The 13,922-nt window shown below is 54.5% G+C and overlaps 1 protein-coding gene across 5 annotated transcripts in view; it reads right to left on the reverse strand.

The window, feature by feature from the left end:
• LOC140425728 (nucleosome assembly protein 1-like 1-A) overlaps window positions 1-13,922 on the reverse strand; it is a 371,940-nt gene that overhangs the window by 331,029 nt on the left and 26,989 nt on the right. For all 5 annotated transcript variants that reach the window (XR_011947981.1, XR_011947969.1, XR_011947975.1 and 2 more), the window contains one exon: window positions 12,085-12,203. Coding sequence is in view for 1 of the 5 variants with exons in the window: in XM_072510197.1 (XP_072366298.1) it covers window positions 12,085-12,102 (18 nt within the window). In the remaining 4 variants the exon portion in view is untranslated. The remainder of the gene's footprint in view (window positions 1-12,084; window positions 12,204-13,922) is intronic.

The following is a 13,922-nucleotide window of genomic DNA, read 5'->3' on the forward strand; positions in this document are numbered from 1 at the left end:
ACACCATCCTCACCCCCACAACATCCCCATACCATCCTCACACCCAACACCATCCTCACCCTCACACCACCCTCACCCCAACACCATCCTCACCCCAACACCATCCTCAGCTCCACAACACCCACATACCACCTTCACCCCCAACACCATCTGCACCCCCAAACCACCACCGTACCATCCTCACCCCCAAACCACCACCATACCCCCCTCAACCCCAACACCATCCTCACCCCCAAACCACCTCCACAACACCCTCACACCACCCTCACCCCCACACCACCCTCACCCCCACATCATCCTCACCTCCACATCAGCTATCTGTGCCACCCAGGCCAACACCGCTCGGGTGGCGTCCATGGTAGAGGCATTGGGGGTGTCGGTTCTGGCTGTGGATCAGCATGTGGAAGGCCTGGGGCAATCTGTGTAGGCGGCCATGTGCCAGAGCCACCTGGACATTGCAGCGGCGCCCCTCACTGTGGCCCAGCCACCGCAGGCCATGGCTGAGAACGTTGGTGGCATTGCCCAGAAGCTGCCCAACATGGCACAGATGCAGAGGAAGGTGGTCCAGTCCCAGAGGGAGATGGCCCAGTCACTGGCTGATGTGGCACAGACCTAGAAGGTGGTGGCAGAGTCCCAGCTCGATCTGGCGCAGACCCAGTCGGAGGTTGTACAGTCCCTGTGGCCAATTACTGTAAAAATGCAGACCCTGACCGAGACGGCAGTGGGCCTCCGGGACAGGTGGCAGGGGAACCTCAGGGACTAGCAGTGCTTGCACCCCCATCCCATGGAGTAGCCTGGGGGCCACCAATGCCCCGAGGGAGGAGGAGGTGATGGGGTCCATGCCGCTGACTCTCGCAGGAGAGGTGCTGGCCCACCGCAGCACCTCGGAATCACCGCAGCACTCGGAGCCCCCTCTCCCCCTGCCAAAGGAGACTCAGGTCACAGGGTGGGAAAACCAGCTGGCCGCCTCCATTGCTGATGTACCATCTGCGGATCCACCCAGATGTAGCGTTAGGGCCTGAAAAGTAGACACCAGTTAAATTGGCACAGGTGCAGGGCCCCGTTTAGTGATAGGAGCTACGGCTCATATCTGTATATATATGTTTCGACATTAAACACCTGTGCACAATGTTACCACCTGCCTCGGTGCTCTGTCAGATGGGTGTGCGGGGTGGTCTGGGCTGGGATGGCCAAAGAGCGTCACGGTGGGGGTGAATTGGTGGACGTTGTGGGTGTGCTTGGCTCAGGGACTGCAGTTCAGCCAGCGCTCACCGCTCCAGTGTACCACCCCCACCCTCCCAACCCACTGTCCACACCTCCACTACCCAGGGATTGGATGGGGCCGTGTGATGGAATGGCCAGCCCGTATGCAGGGATTGCCCAGGTGGACGGTGGAAACTGCTACCCTGGGTGGAGTCAGACATTATCTTTTTTTAAAAAAATAATTTTTATTCAAATTTTCACAAAATATCAACAACAAAATACAGAAAGAAAAGAACCGCCCCCCCCCCCCCCCGTATACATAAATAATAAATTAACAGCCTTCATCAACCCAAAAGCAAATATACACACCCCCTCAAGAAAAACAAACCAACCCACCCTTGCACCGATCCCCTTAAGGCAAGTTTCACCCTCTCCAATTTAATAAACCCCGCCATATCGTTGATCCAGGATTCCACGCTTGGGGGTCTCGCATCCTTCCACTGAAGAAGAATCCTTCGCCGGGCTACCAGGGACGCAAAGGCCAGAATTCCGGCCTCTTTCGCCTCCTGCACTCCCGGCTCCTCTGCCACCCCAAATATTGCGAGCCCTGATGCATGGTCAATTGCACAAAGACTAAAGTTGGGTACAACTGTGGCTTTATTACAGTCAGATGTGTGGCCTCCTGCTGCAGCTGGCGAAATGGCAGGGCACTGGAGGTCATGCATATTTATACAGTTCTCCGTGGGCGGAGCCAGCCGGCAGGAGCTACCAGCGAACCTGTAGTGCAGGTCCTACCTTACATCTCCTATTACAGTGGTTCACCAAATTCACCCCCTGTTAAAAATTAGTCTGGCGGGGGTGACGTGAAACTATATACAATTAGTGCAATTATGTACAGTGGTAGGGAAAGAAAAGTCCATGTTGACGGTCCGAAGTCCGTCAAAGGTTCAGCCGGTCCGGTGCTTTGGTGCTTCGTTGGGAGCGGCGTAACGGTGGCGGCGAAGTCGGTGCTTGCGGTGGTGGAGGTGGCACCGATGGAGGTGGTGGCGGTACCGATGCTGGCCAGTCATCAGGGAACTCCGGGAGTGTGCTGAAGTCCTCTTCGTCCTCTTGTGCGGAAAAGGGGAGGGGGGGTGGTCTGGTGGAGTCAATATTGGCGGCACGGTGGGAGGTGGGGGAGGGGTGGGGGTGCAGTGGTGGGGGTGTGTGTTGGGGTGGAACCTGACGGTGCCAGGTCCCTGAGTGAGACAGTATCTTGGCGGCCGTCGGGGAACTCAACGTAGGCATATTGAGGGTTGTCGTGGAGCAGGTGAACCCTGTCCACCAAGGGGTCCGCCTTGTGGAGTCAGACGTGCCCAGGGAGCAGTCGGGAGCGACACACCGGATGTGGACTTCCTGGGGAAGGTAAAAACACGTTCATGGGGTGTGTTATTAGTGGCGGTGCACAATATTGATTGGATGGAGTGCAGAGCATTAGGGACGACCTCCTGCCAGCGAGAGGCTGGGAGGTTCCTGGACCGTAGGACCAGCTAGACGGCCCTCCAAACCGTCCCATTCTCCCGTTCTACTTGCCCGTTTCCCCGGGGGTTGTAGCTGGTCGTCCTGCTGGAGGCCATACCCCTGCTGAGCAGGAACTGACGCAGCTCATCGCTCATGAATGAGGATCCCCTGTCACTGTGGATGAAAGCGGGGAAACCAAACAGAGCGAAGATGGTGCTGAGGGCTTTGATGACAGTGGCAGACGTCATATCGGGGCATGGGATGGCGAAGGGGAATCTGGAGTACTCATCGACCACACTGAGAATACACGTGTTACGGTCGGTGGAGGGGAGGGGCCCTTTGAAATCCACGCTGTGGAGTTCAAAGGGGTGGGAAGCCTTCACCAGGCGTGCACGGTCCGGCCGGTAGAAGTGCGGCTTGCACTCCGCACAGACCTGGCAGTCCCTGGTGACTGTCTTTACTTCCTCGACGGAGTAGGGCAGATTGCGAGCTTTGACCAGATGGTACAATCGAGTGACCCCGGTGACAAAGGCTGTTGTGTAGGGCCCGGAGTTGGTCCACTTGTCCGCTGGCACATGTACCTCGGGAGAGGGCGTCTGGGGGCTCGTTGAGTTTACCGGGGCAATACAAGATCTCGAATAGGTGGCGAGCTCGATTCTCCACCACACATTTTATCATTTTTGACCTTGCCCCACTGCGTGTTATTGAACATGAAGGCTACCGACCGTTGGTCCGTAAGGAGAGTGAATCTCTTACCGGCCAGGTAATGCCTCCAATGCCGCACAGCTTCAACGACAGCTTGAGCCTCCTTCTCGACGGACGAATGTCGAATTTCAGAGGCATGAAGGGTGCGGGAAAAGAATGTCTCAGGTCTGCCTGCCTGGTTTAGGGTGGCGGCAAGGGCGACATCTGAAGCGTCGCTTTCTACTTGGAAAGGCAGTGACTTGTCCACTGAGTGCATCCCGGCCTTGGCGATGTCCGCTCTGTTGCGGGCGAAAGCATGTTGTGCCTCGGCCGCAAGGGGGAATTGAGTGGACTGAATGAGTGGGCGGGCCTTATCCACATAGTTTGGGACCCACTGAGCGTAGTAGGAAAAGAACTCCAGGCAGCGTTTGAGGGCCTTGGGGCAGTGGGGGAGGGGAAGTTCCATGAGGGGGCGCATGCGCTCGGGGTCGGGCCAGAGAAGGCCATTTTGGACTACATAGCCGAGGATGGCTAACCGGGTCGTGCTGAACACACACTTCTCTTTGTTGTAGGTCAGGTTGAGAAGAGTGGCAGTGCGGAGGAATTTATCGAGGTTGGCATCGTGGTCCTGCTGGTCATGGCCGCAGATGGTGACATTATCGAAGTACGGAAAGGTGGCCCGCAAACCGTACTGGTCGACCATTCGGTCCATCTTTCTTTGGAAGACCGAGACCCCATTTGTGACACCGAAAGGGACCCTAAGGAAGTGGTAGTGGCGACCGTCCGCCTCGATGGCCATGTATGGACAGTCCGACTTCCGGATGGGGAGCTGGTGGTAGGCGGATTTCAGGTCAATTGTTGAGAAGACCCGGTACTGCGCAATCTGATTGACCATATCGGATATGCGTGGGAGGGGGTTCTGCGGTCAGCAGAAGCACCCCCACCAAGGAGGATCTTGGCAACGTATCAGGTGATGCAGGAGGAGGAGGAGGCCTCAGTGGAAGAGCTAAAGGGTAATTGGGAGGAGGAGGTGGGTGAGGAGATTGACGAGGGGATGGGGGTGGATGTCCTGGGGAGAGTGAACTCTTCCTCCTCTTGCGTGAGGCTCAGTCTCATACAATTTAAGGTGCTGCGTAGGGCTCACATGACCGGGGCATGGATAAGCCGGTTCTGTGCGCGCGAGGACAGGTGTGTTCGGTGCTCAGGCAGCCCAGCAAACCACACCCACATGTTCTGGGCGTGCCCAGCGCTGGAGGACTTTTGGAAGGATGTAGCGAGGATGGTGTCGAGGGTGGTAGGTTCCAGGGTCAAGCCGAGCTGGGGGCTTGTGGCGAACCACTGTAATTGGAGATGTAAGGTAGGACCTGCACTACAGGTTCGCCGGTAGCTCCTGCCGGCTGGCTCCGCCCACGGAGAACTGTATAAATATGCATGACCTCCAGTGCCCTGCCATTTCACCAGCTGCAGCAGGAGGCCACACATTTGACTGTAATAAAGCCACAGTTGTACCCAGCTTTAGTCTTTGTGCAATTGATCGTGCATCAGCTACCCCTTGGAACGCAGGAATTGTGAGCTCCCCTGATAGGGGGGGCGGGGGGATTGGTTAACCTTTTCCTTTGTATTAATAGAGCCAGCCAGTCAGGTACCAGCTAGAGAAAAGACCCGGTAGCGAACGACTGGTGCTGTGTAAATACTATTGTAAACAAAGTTACCTTCTCTTTGACCCAATGAACTCACAAAACGGCCATCTGTTTTTCAGCAGAATTTTACAATTTCAGTATTAGCTTCTGTTATTAATTTCTGTTGGCCATTTTGTGACTCACAGTGCCCTGTTGACCGAGACCCCCACTCCAGTGGATTGATAGACACGATCAGTGGGATTCTCCGCTGGCAGGATTCTCCGCTGCGCTGGCAGCGCACCCATGCCCACGTGGGTTTCCGGTGGCGTGAGTGGCCAAAATGGAAAATCCCATTGGCAGGTGGTGGGAACGGAGAATCCCGCTGCCGACGAGGGCAGGCTGCCCACGATAACGCGGACGAGAGAATCCCACGCAATACCTTTAACTTTGAATCATGTCACCTTCTTTATTAAACACAATATAAAAGTCCCAATGCTTATCACGATGACAAGAGAGGTTCTATCATGAACTGTATCAAAACTTCAGTACGCAAAGTGTCAAAAGTTCTATTACCACGAACCGGCTAAGGTCGGAGTATTTCAGGCTGCACCGGGGACGAAGCAGGGGTGCCCCCGGTCCCCGTTGCTATTTGCCCTGGCAATTGAGCCGTTGGCCATAGCACTCAGGACTTCAAGGGACTGGAGGGGGTTAGTATGCGGGGGGGAGGAACACCGGGTCTCCCTCTAGGCGGATGACCTGTTGTTGTACATTTTGGACCCGTTAGAGGGGATGGGGTGGTCATGCGGATCCTAAGGGACTTTGGGAGCTTTTCGGGGTACAAGTGGAACGTGGGGAAGAGTGAGCTGTTCGTGGTCCACGCAAGGGGCCAGGAGGAGAGACTGAGGGAGCTCCCGCTCAGGATAGTGGAGAGGAGCTTTCGGTACTTGGGGATACAGGTGGCTAGGAACTGGGATGCCCTGCACAGGCTCAACATAACCCGGCTCGTGGAGCAGATGGAGGGAGTTCAAAAGGTGGGATATGCTCCCGCTTTCCCTGGCGGGATGGGTGCAGACTGTGAAGATGACGGTTCTCCCCAGGCTGGAGGCGGCGTCATGAAGAGGCACCAGCCTAGGGGCACTAGTCACGGCGCCGCTGCCGTTCTCGCCGGCGCGATACACCACAAGTCCAGTGGTAACGGTGTGGTAGTCTGTGTTAGGAGGATTACGGTACCTGGTAATGCCGGAATATCATTGGTGGAGAATGTACTTGTTCCCATTGGTTAACCTTGTATGTTAGCTCCGCCCTGCAAGGTGGGGTATAAGAGCCTGTGCCGCCCCAGCAGCTTTCTTCTGTACCTGCGCTGCTGGGGGAAACATCTAGCGTATTAAAGCCTTCAATTGCCTCCAATCTCACTTCTGGAGTTATTGATTGTGCATCAATTTAATATGCTAGTTTTTAAAGAATGGAGCGTCCGAATCAAGCCAGAGTGTCTGCAACTCAACCCCCACGCGGCAAACTCAGCAGCAACCTTCAAGCACTAGCTGGCGTGCTTCAACGGATATCTCGGGACGGCCGAAAACACACCCACGGGAGAACAGAAACTACAAGTCCTGCACTCGAGGGTGAGCCCAGAAATCTACACCCTCATCGAGGATGCGGACGATTTCGATGCCGCAATGGAGCTGCTGAAAGGACACTATATTCGCCCGGTAAACCAGGTCTACGCCCGGCATCTACGAGCGATGAGGCGACAAATCCCTGGGGAATCGCTGGTAGAATTCTACCGTGCGCTCCTCGTCTTGGGGAGAAACTGCAGCTGCCCGCAAGTTTCGGCAAGCGACCGCACAGAACTTTTGATCCGGGACACTTTCGTTACAGGTATGCTGTCTTCCCAAATCCGCCAGCGATTGCTGGAGAAAGAGGCACTAGGCCTCAAGGAGGCACGGGCCTTTGCCGGCTCCCTGGATGTGGCCTCCCAAATGCCCGCGCTTACGTCCCCGTAATCAAAAAATCTCCCTGGCCTCCGGTTCTCACTCAGTAGAGATCAAAGGGTATTGTGTAGCTAACCTCACGGTCCAGTGAAGGGAGTTCAAAAACTACCGACTCTACGTCCTTCCCCACCTCTGCGCGGCCACACTCCTAGGGTTAGATTTTCAGTGCAACCTCCAAAGTCCATCTTTCAAATTCGGCGGCCCTATACCCCCCCTCACTGTCTGCAGCCTCGCGACCCTCAAGGTCGATCCGCCTTCCCTGTTTGCGAACCTCACCCCAGATTGCAAACCAGTCGCCACCAGGAGCAGGCGGTACAGTGCCCAGGACCGGATCTTTATTAGGTCAGAGGTCCAACGGTTACTGAGCGAAGGTGTCATTGAGGCTAGCAACAGCCCCTGGAGAGCTGAAGTAGTGGTTGTAAAGACCAGGGAGAAGCATAGGATGGTCATCGACTACAGTCAGACCATCAACAGGTTTACGCAGCTTACACGTACCCTCTCCCCCGCATATCCGACCTGGTCAACAGGATTGCGCAATACAAGGTCTTCTCCACGGTGGTTCTTAAGTCCGCCTTATCACCAGCTCCCCACCTGCACTAGTGACCGCAAGTACAGTGCCTTCGAGGCAGATGGGCGGCTCTACCACTTCTTCAGGGTTCCCTTCGGTGTCACTAATGGAGTCTCGGTCCTCCAACGAGAGATGGACCGAATGGTTGACCGGTGCGGTTTATGGGCCACATTCCCGTACCTCGACAATGTCACCATCTGCGGCCACGACCAGCAGGACCACGATACCAACCTCCGAAAATTCCTCCAGACCGCAAAAATCCTTAACCTCACGTATAACAAGGATAAATGCGTGTTTAGCACCTACCGCCTAGCCATCCTCGGCTACATAGTGCGAAATGGAGTTATAGGCCCCGACCCTGAACGCATGTGCACCCTTATGGTGTTCCCCCTCCCGCACTGCTCCAAGGCCCTGAAGCGTTGCCTAGGTTTTTTTTCCTGCTATGCCCAGTGGGTCCCCAACTATGTGGACAAGGCCCGTCCACTGATCCAATCCACAGTTTTTCCCCTGTCGATAGAGGCCCGCCAGGCCTTCAGCCGCATCAAAGCAGACATTGCAAAGGCCACGATGTACGCCATCGACGAGTCCCTCCCCTTCCAGGTCGAGCGCGACGCGTCCGACGTAGCTGTGGCGGCCACGGGCCAAGCGGGCAGACCCGTGGCCTTCTTCTCACGCACCCTCCACGCCTCTGAAATGCGCCACCCCTCAGTCGAAAAGGAGGCCCAGGCCATAATAGAAGCTGTGCGACATTGGAGGCATTACCTGGCCGTCAGGGGATTCACTCTCCTCACTGACCAACGGTCGGTTGCTTTCATGTTCGATAATGCACAGCGGGGCAAGATAAAAAACGATAAGATCTGACGGTGGAGGATCGAACTCTCCACCTACAACTATGAGATCTTGTATCGTCCCGGGAAGCTAAACGAGCCTCCTGATGCCCTATCCCGCGGCACATGTGCCAACGCACAAGTGGACCGCCTCCGAGCCCTCCACGAGTACCTCTGCCACCCGGGGGTCACTCGATTTTTCCACTTCATCAAGACCCGCAACCTGCCGTACTCAATCGAGGAGGTCAAGACAGCCACCAGGAATTGCTATATCTGCACGGAGTGCAAGCCGCACTTCTACAGGTCTAAGAAAGCGCACCTGATAAAGGCTTCCTGTCCCTTTGAACGCTTCAGTATGGATTTCAAAGGCCCCCTCCCCTCCACCGACCGCAACACGTACTTCCTGAACGTGATTGACGAGTACTCCCGGTTCCCATTCGCCATCCCCTGCCCCGACATGACCGCAACCACCATCATCAAGGCCCTCCATAGCATCTTTGCACTGTTCGGGTTCCCCTCCTACATACATAGTGATAGGGGGTCTTCCTTTCTGAGCAACGAACTGGGTCAATTCCTGCTCAGCACGGGCATTGGCTCGAGCAGGACGACCAGTTACAACCCCGGGGAAACGGACAGGTAGAGAGGGAGAACGGAACGGTCTGGAAGACCGTCCTACTGGCCCTGCAGCCCAGGAATCTCCCAGTCTCCCGCTGGCAGGAAGTCCTCCCGGATGCCCTCCACTCCATCCGGTCACTGCTTTGTACCACGACCAACCAAACACCTCACGAACGTCTCCTTCCCCAGGAAGTCCTCCTCTGGGACCTCGCTCCTGACCTCGCTGGCAGCTCCCGGACCCGTCCTGCTCTGAAAACACGTGCGGGCGCACAAATTGGACCCATTGGTCGAGAGGGTCCATCTCCTCCACGCTAACCCTCAGTACACCAACGTGGCGTACCCCGAGGGCCGGCAGGATACCGTCTCCCTACTGGACCTGGCGCCCGCTGGATCCGCACACACACCCCCGCCACCAGTCCCACCCTCCCTCCCACCAGCGCACCCCACAGCTGCCCTCTTCCCAGATGGATTAGTTCTTCCACCGGCCCGGTCTAGGCCCTGCCCACCGGCACACCCCACAGCTGCCCCCTTCCCAGGCCAGTCGGCCATTCCACCAGCCACGTCTAGGGGTGATGAAGCTGCCGCAGAAGCCGAAACCACGCACCCGGAGTCACAGACGCCCGAACCTCCACCGGCATCACCACCAAAGCTACAACGATCGCAGAGGACGACCAGGGCCCCTGATCGACTAATTGCTTCCTTTTGAAATGTACATGACTGTTGTAAATAGTTAAGATGTAATAAGGGCAAAACGCTGTACGGAGGCATTACGGTACCTTCATAACTGTAAATTCTACCACTTCTACGTTGTAATACAAAGCCACCACCCCCGCCGGACTCTTTTTTTTAACAGGGGTGAATGTGGTAGTCTGTGTTAGGAGGATTACGGTACCTGGTAATGCCGGAATATCATTGGTGGAGAATGTACTTGTTCCCATTGGTTAAGCTTGTATGTTAGCTCCGCACTGCAGGCGGGGTATAAGAGCCTGTGCCGCCCCAGCAGCTTTCTTCTGTACCTTCACTGCTGGGGGAACATCTAGCATATTGAAGCTTTCAATTGTCTCCAATCTTGCTTCTGGAGTTATTGATCGTGCATCAAACGGCAGCACTGAGGATTTGGGGGCAGTGGAGGAGGCATAGGCAGGAGGAGGGGGCCTCAATGTGGACCCCGATATGGAATAACCACAGATTTGCTCCGGGTAGGATAGATGGGGGGTTTCAAGGCTGGTATAGGGCAGGCATTAGGAGAATGGGAGACCTGTTTATAGACAAGACTTTCCCCAGCGTTCAGGTGCTGGAGGAGAAGTTCGGCCTGCCCCCGGGGAATGTGTTCAGGTACCTCGAGGTTTGGGACTTTCTTAAAAAGCAGGTGGGGACACCCGCTGCTGCCCCCGCGTAGGATACGGATAGGGTTGTGTCTGGCATCTGGGTAGAGGAGGGGAAGTGTCGGACATATATCAGTGGCTGCAGGAGGCGGAGGAAGCCTCAGTGGAGGAGTTGAAGGGCAAGTGGGAGGAGGAGCTGGGCGAGGAGCTGGGTGAAGGCCTGTGGGCTGATGCCCTGGGCAGGGTAAATTCCTCCTCATCATGTGCCAGGTTCAGTTTAATTCAATTTAAGGTGGTGCATCGGGCTCACATGACGATGGCGAGAATGAGTAAGTTCTTTGGGGTGGAGGACAGGTGCGCGAGATGTGCAGGGAGTCCGGTGAATCATACCCATATGTTTTGGGCATGCCCGGCGCTTAAAGAATTCTGGCAGGGGTTTCCGAGGGTGATGTCTAGGATTTTGGACACTCGGGTGAAGGCGAGTCCAACAATAGCGATATTTGGGGTGTCGGAGGATCTAGGAGTGCAGGGAGCGAAAGAGGCCGACGTTCTGGCCTTTGCCTCCCTGGTAGCCCGGAGACGGATCTTGTTAATGTGGAGGGACTTGAAACCCCCGGGTGTGGAGACCTGGATTAGTGATATGGCGGGGAGCCTGGAGCGAATAAAGTTCGCCTTGAGAGGGTCCTTGGTGGGGTTCTCCCGGCGGTGGCAACCTTTCCTTGACCTTCTAGGGGAGCAGTAAGTGCCAGCAGCAGCAGCATCCCGGGGGGGGGGGGGGGGGGGGGGGGGGGGGGGGCGGATTGTGGATATGTGAATTTTGTGTTGTATAAAGACAGCACCCACCTTGTTTTGTTCAAAAATTCTCGTTTATTTTTGTTATGTAAAAACGTTGGTTGGAAAAAGCTTTAATAAAAACATTTATATTGAAAAAAAGTTCTGTTACACACTCGCCGTTCTCCCAAAAGGGAGCAAAGTCCCCAAGCGAGCGTGTTTAGCTGTGTTTTTCCCGACACTCACAGTGCCGAGAAACACATGGCTATTCATCGCCACTTGAGTTGAATAAGGAGCCTGAGCGGAGAATGCACGACCGAAGCCGCACAGAGCCCCATTTTATACAGTGGGGAGCTCCAGCCGCCGGAACTCCCCATTCTAGCAAGAGATCAAGACAACATTTATAAAGGCATCCCGATCTCCTTGGCACCCGAAACAATCCCCGACCTCTCCCCAGCCCAAATGCAATATTGGAGGGCCCCCGATCCCCCCCCCCCACCTAAACACCCACACCGGGCAACCCCGGTCTGATCATGCCTGCGCAGAAAGTGCCAGCTTGGCACCCTGGCAGTACCCATGCCAGCTGGCAGTGCCACCTGGGCACCTTGGCAGTCCCAGGCTGACACCCAGGTGACACTGCCAGGGTTCCAGGATGGCACTGCCAGGGTACTCAGGTGGCACCAGAAGTGCCAGGGCACCACCGTGCCCAAAATGCATGCAGTGGGGGCCTCCCTGGGAGCTCTATCCTCCAGAGCTGCCGATTTCAATATGTTGCGCATGGAGAGCCAATGTCAATGCAGCAGGGCACTGCAAATGTTACTGATTAGCAGGATTCCCCAAGGTCCAAGGAGTCAGATGTGATCCCCAGATTTCTGTTGACTGCCAACTCAATGAGTAGTCATTTTGTGGCAAACAGCATATCATCAAGGGGTGGATGCTTAATTCACTGGGATCTGTCACAAGTATACTTTCTGGACTCACCCGCTGTTGAGGACACATCTGTGTTTTAATCCCACCGAGCACGTAACTTCAGCTCATTCACCACGTAGCCATTTCATTGTAGGGCTCTCCGCCCTCATTTTACCCTGACCGCACACTGACTGTGGACAAAAGTGAGACAAGAGAAGAAATTGTATAGCATCTTTCATTTGGAACTTTCTGTGCTCCTCGTGCACACAGATACACATAACCCAGCTCAAAACATATCACATCTGCACTAATTGTTTTTAACTTGATATTTTAAGTAGTTATGTGAAAAGGCCTGGGAGTCAGTGACTGAGCTGTTTCGTTCACCCAAATGTGAGATAACAGCCCTGAAACTTCACAGGATGTTTCCACTGTACTGTTGGTGGGAAGTCACAGTGCATGTCAGGCACCCAGTTACACTGGTTCACTAGTTGTTACTAGGAGTTTCTGGCATGCCTACTGTTATGATCCTTGGCCAGAGGCTGGATCATATGGGGAGATCCAGTTAGGCACCAATAACATTTTGTTTAAATTAGATAAAGTTTGAATTTCAAGACACCGGCCCAATGAATAAAGCTACAGGATTCCATGGGCGGCATTCTCTGTCCCGCCGGACCTGTGCCCTGGTGCAGCACATCCCCACCGCCAGCGGGACCCTCGGTTCCGGCAGCCAGCCAATGGGGTTTCCCATTGTGGCATTCCCACGCCATTGGGAAATCCAGGGGCGTGAGTGCGTTGTCGGCGAAGCGGTGGATCCCGCTGGCGGAGAATCCAGCTTCCCATGTTTTAAACACAAGAAAATAAACTTTACTAGACAGTTCAGAAAGATAAAACAATTTAGAATATCTATCTTATACCCTAACATTGAGGGTAAGTATGAGATATATGTGGATTAACGGGCAAACTATGATCCGACACACCACATTACACAATAGATGACAGGTGCGAGCAAAACAGATTCCATGGATTGCTCAACAACCTAACCAAACGCTTGCCATAGTGTGAGCCACCCAATCTCATTGAAATTTCATCCTTCTCAGGAGGGTTTCCAATCTCCACAATTGAGGATCTCACCTTGGAATTCTCTCCATTAGACTGCTTCAACAATGACCCAATTCACCGCATTTCAATCTCACTTTACGAGATACGTATTCCTGGATCTCTGAGTACACTCAAGTTTTCCATTCCAAGCACAATTTCAGATCTCTGGCCATGCTAAACAGAATAGTATTGGTCAAAACGCAGACTTGTGCCCCGTCAGCCCATGGCATGGATAGACCAACCTTTGGCTGTCTTTGTGGATCTGCAGGGCTTCTCTCATGCTCCCTGCAGCTCTTTCTGTAATTTGGAGACTATTTCGTTGCTTTTTTCTCTTAACTTAACAATAACTTAACCATACCTGTTTTTGTCCCCTGGCTTTCAGCCTTACCAAAAGGACTTCCTTTTGAGACCTGTCCATGTCCCCCTCCCTGGTTCGGAACATCTTCCTGTCTACCTGCCGTGTCCTGCATCCTGGGAAACCTATTTAATACTGCCCCTCCATATCAGATCTCCTGACCTGGGTTTGCATGCCGTTTTTCTTCTTTTCTTCTGTGCAGTTGCGCAGGGCTTCTCATCCAGAAGAGTTTTTAAAACCAGTACTGCGCATATGCGGCCACTTCCCAGCCGGTACGTCTGTGGCGACCAGCGGTTCATCGAGAATCTGAGGTCCAGACCTCCGAACATCAGATTCAGGTCGGTTAAGGTCTCATCACACTATTAAGGAGAAGAGCTCTCTCCCACCCAAATACCAGGGCGGGATTTTCCATTGGCCGACAGCCGGATTCGGAAAACACGATTGGGCAGAGAATTGG

This window comes from Scyliorhinus torazame, chromosome 1 (assembly GCF_047496885.1).
Source record: "Scyliorhinus torazame isolate Kashiwa2021f chromosome 1, sScyTor2.1, whole genome shotgun sequence".
NCBI classification, from domain to species: Eukaryota; Metazoa; Chordata; class Chondrichthyes; order Carcharhiniformes; family Scyliorhinidae; genus Scyliorhinus; species Scyliorhinus torazame.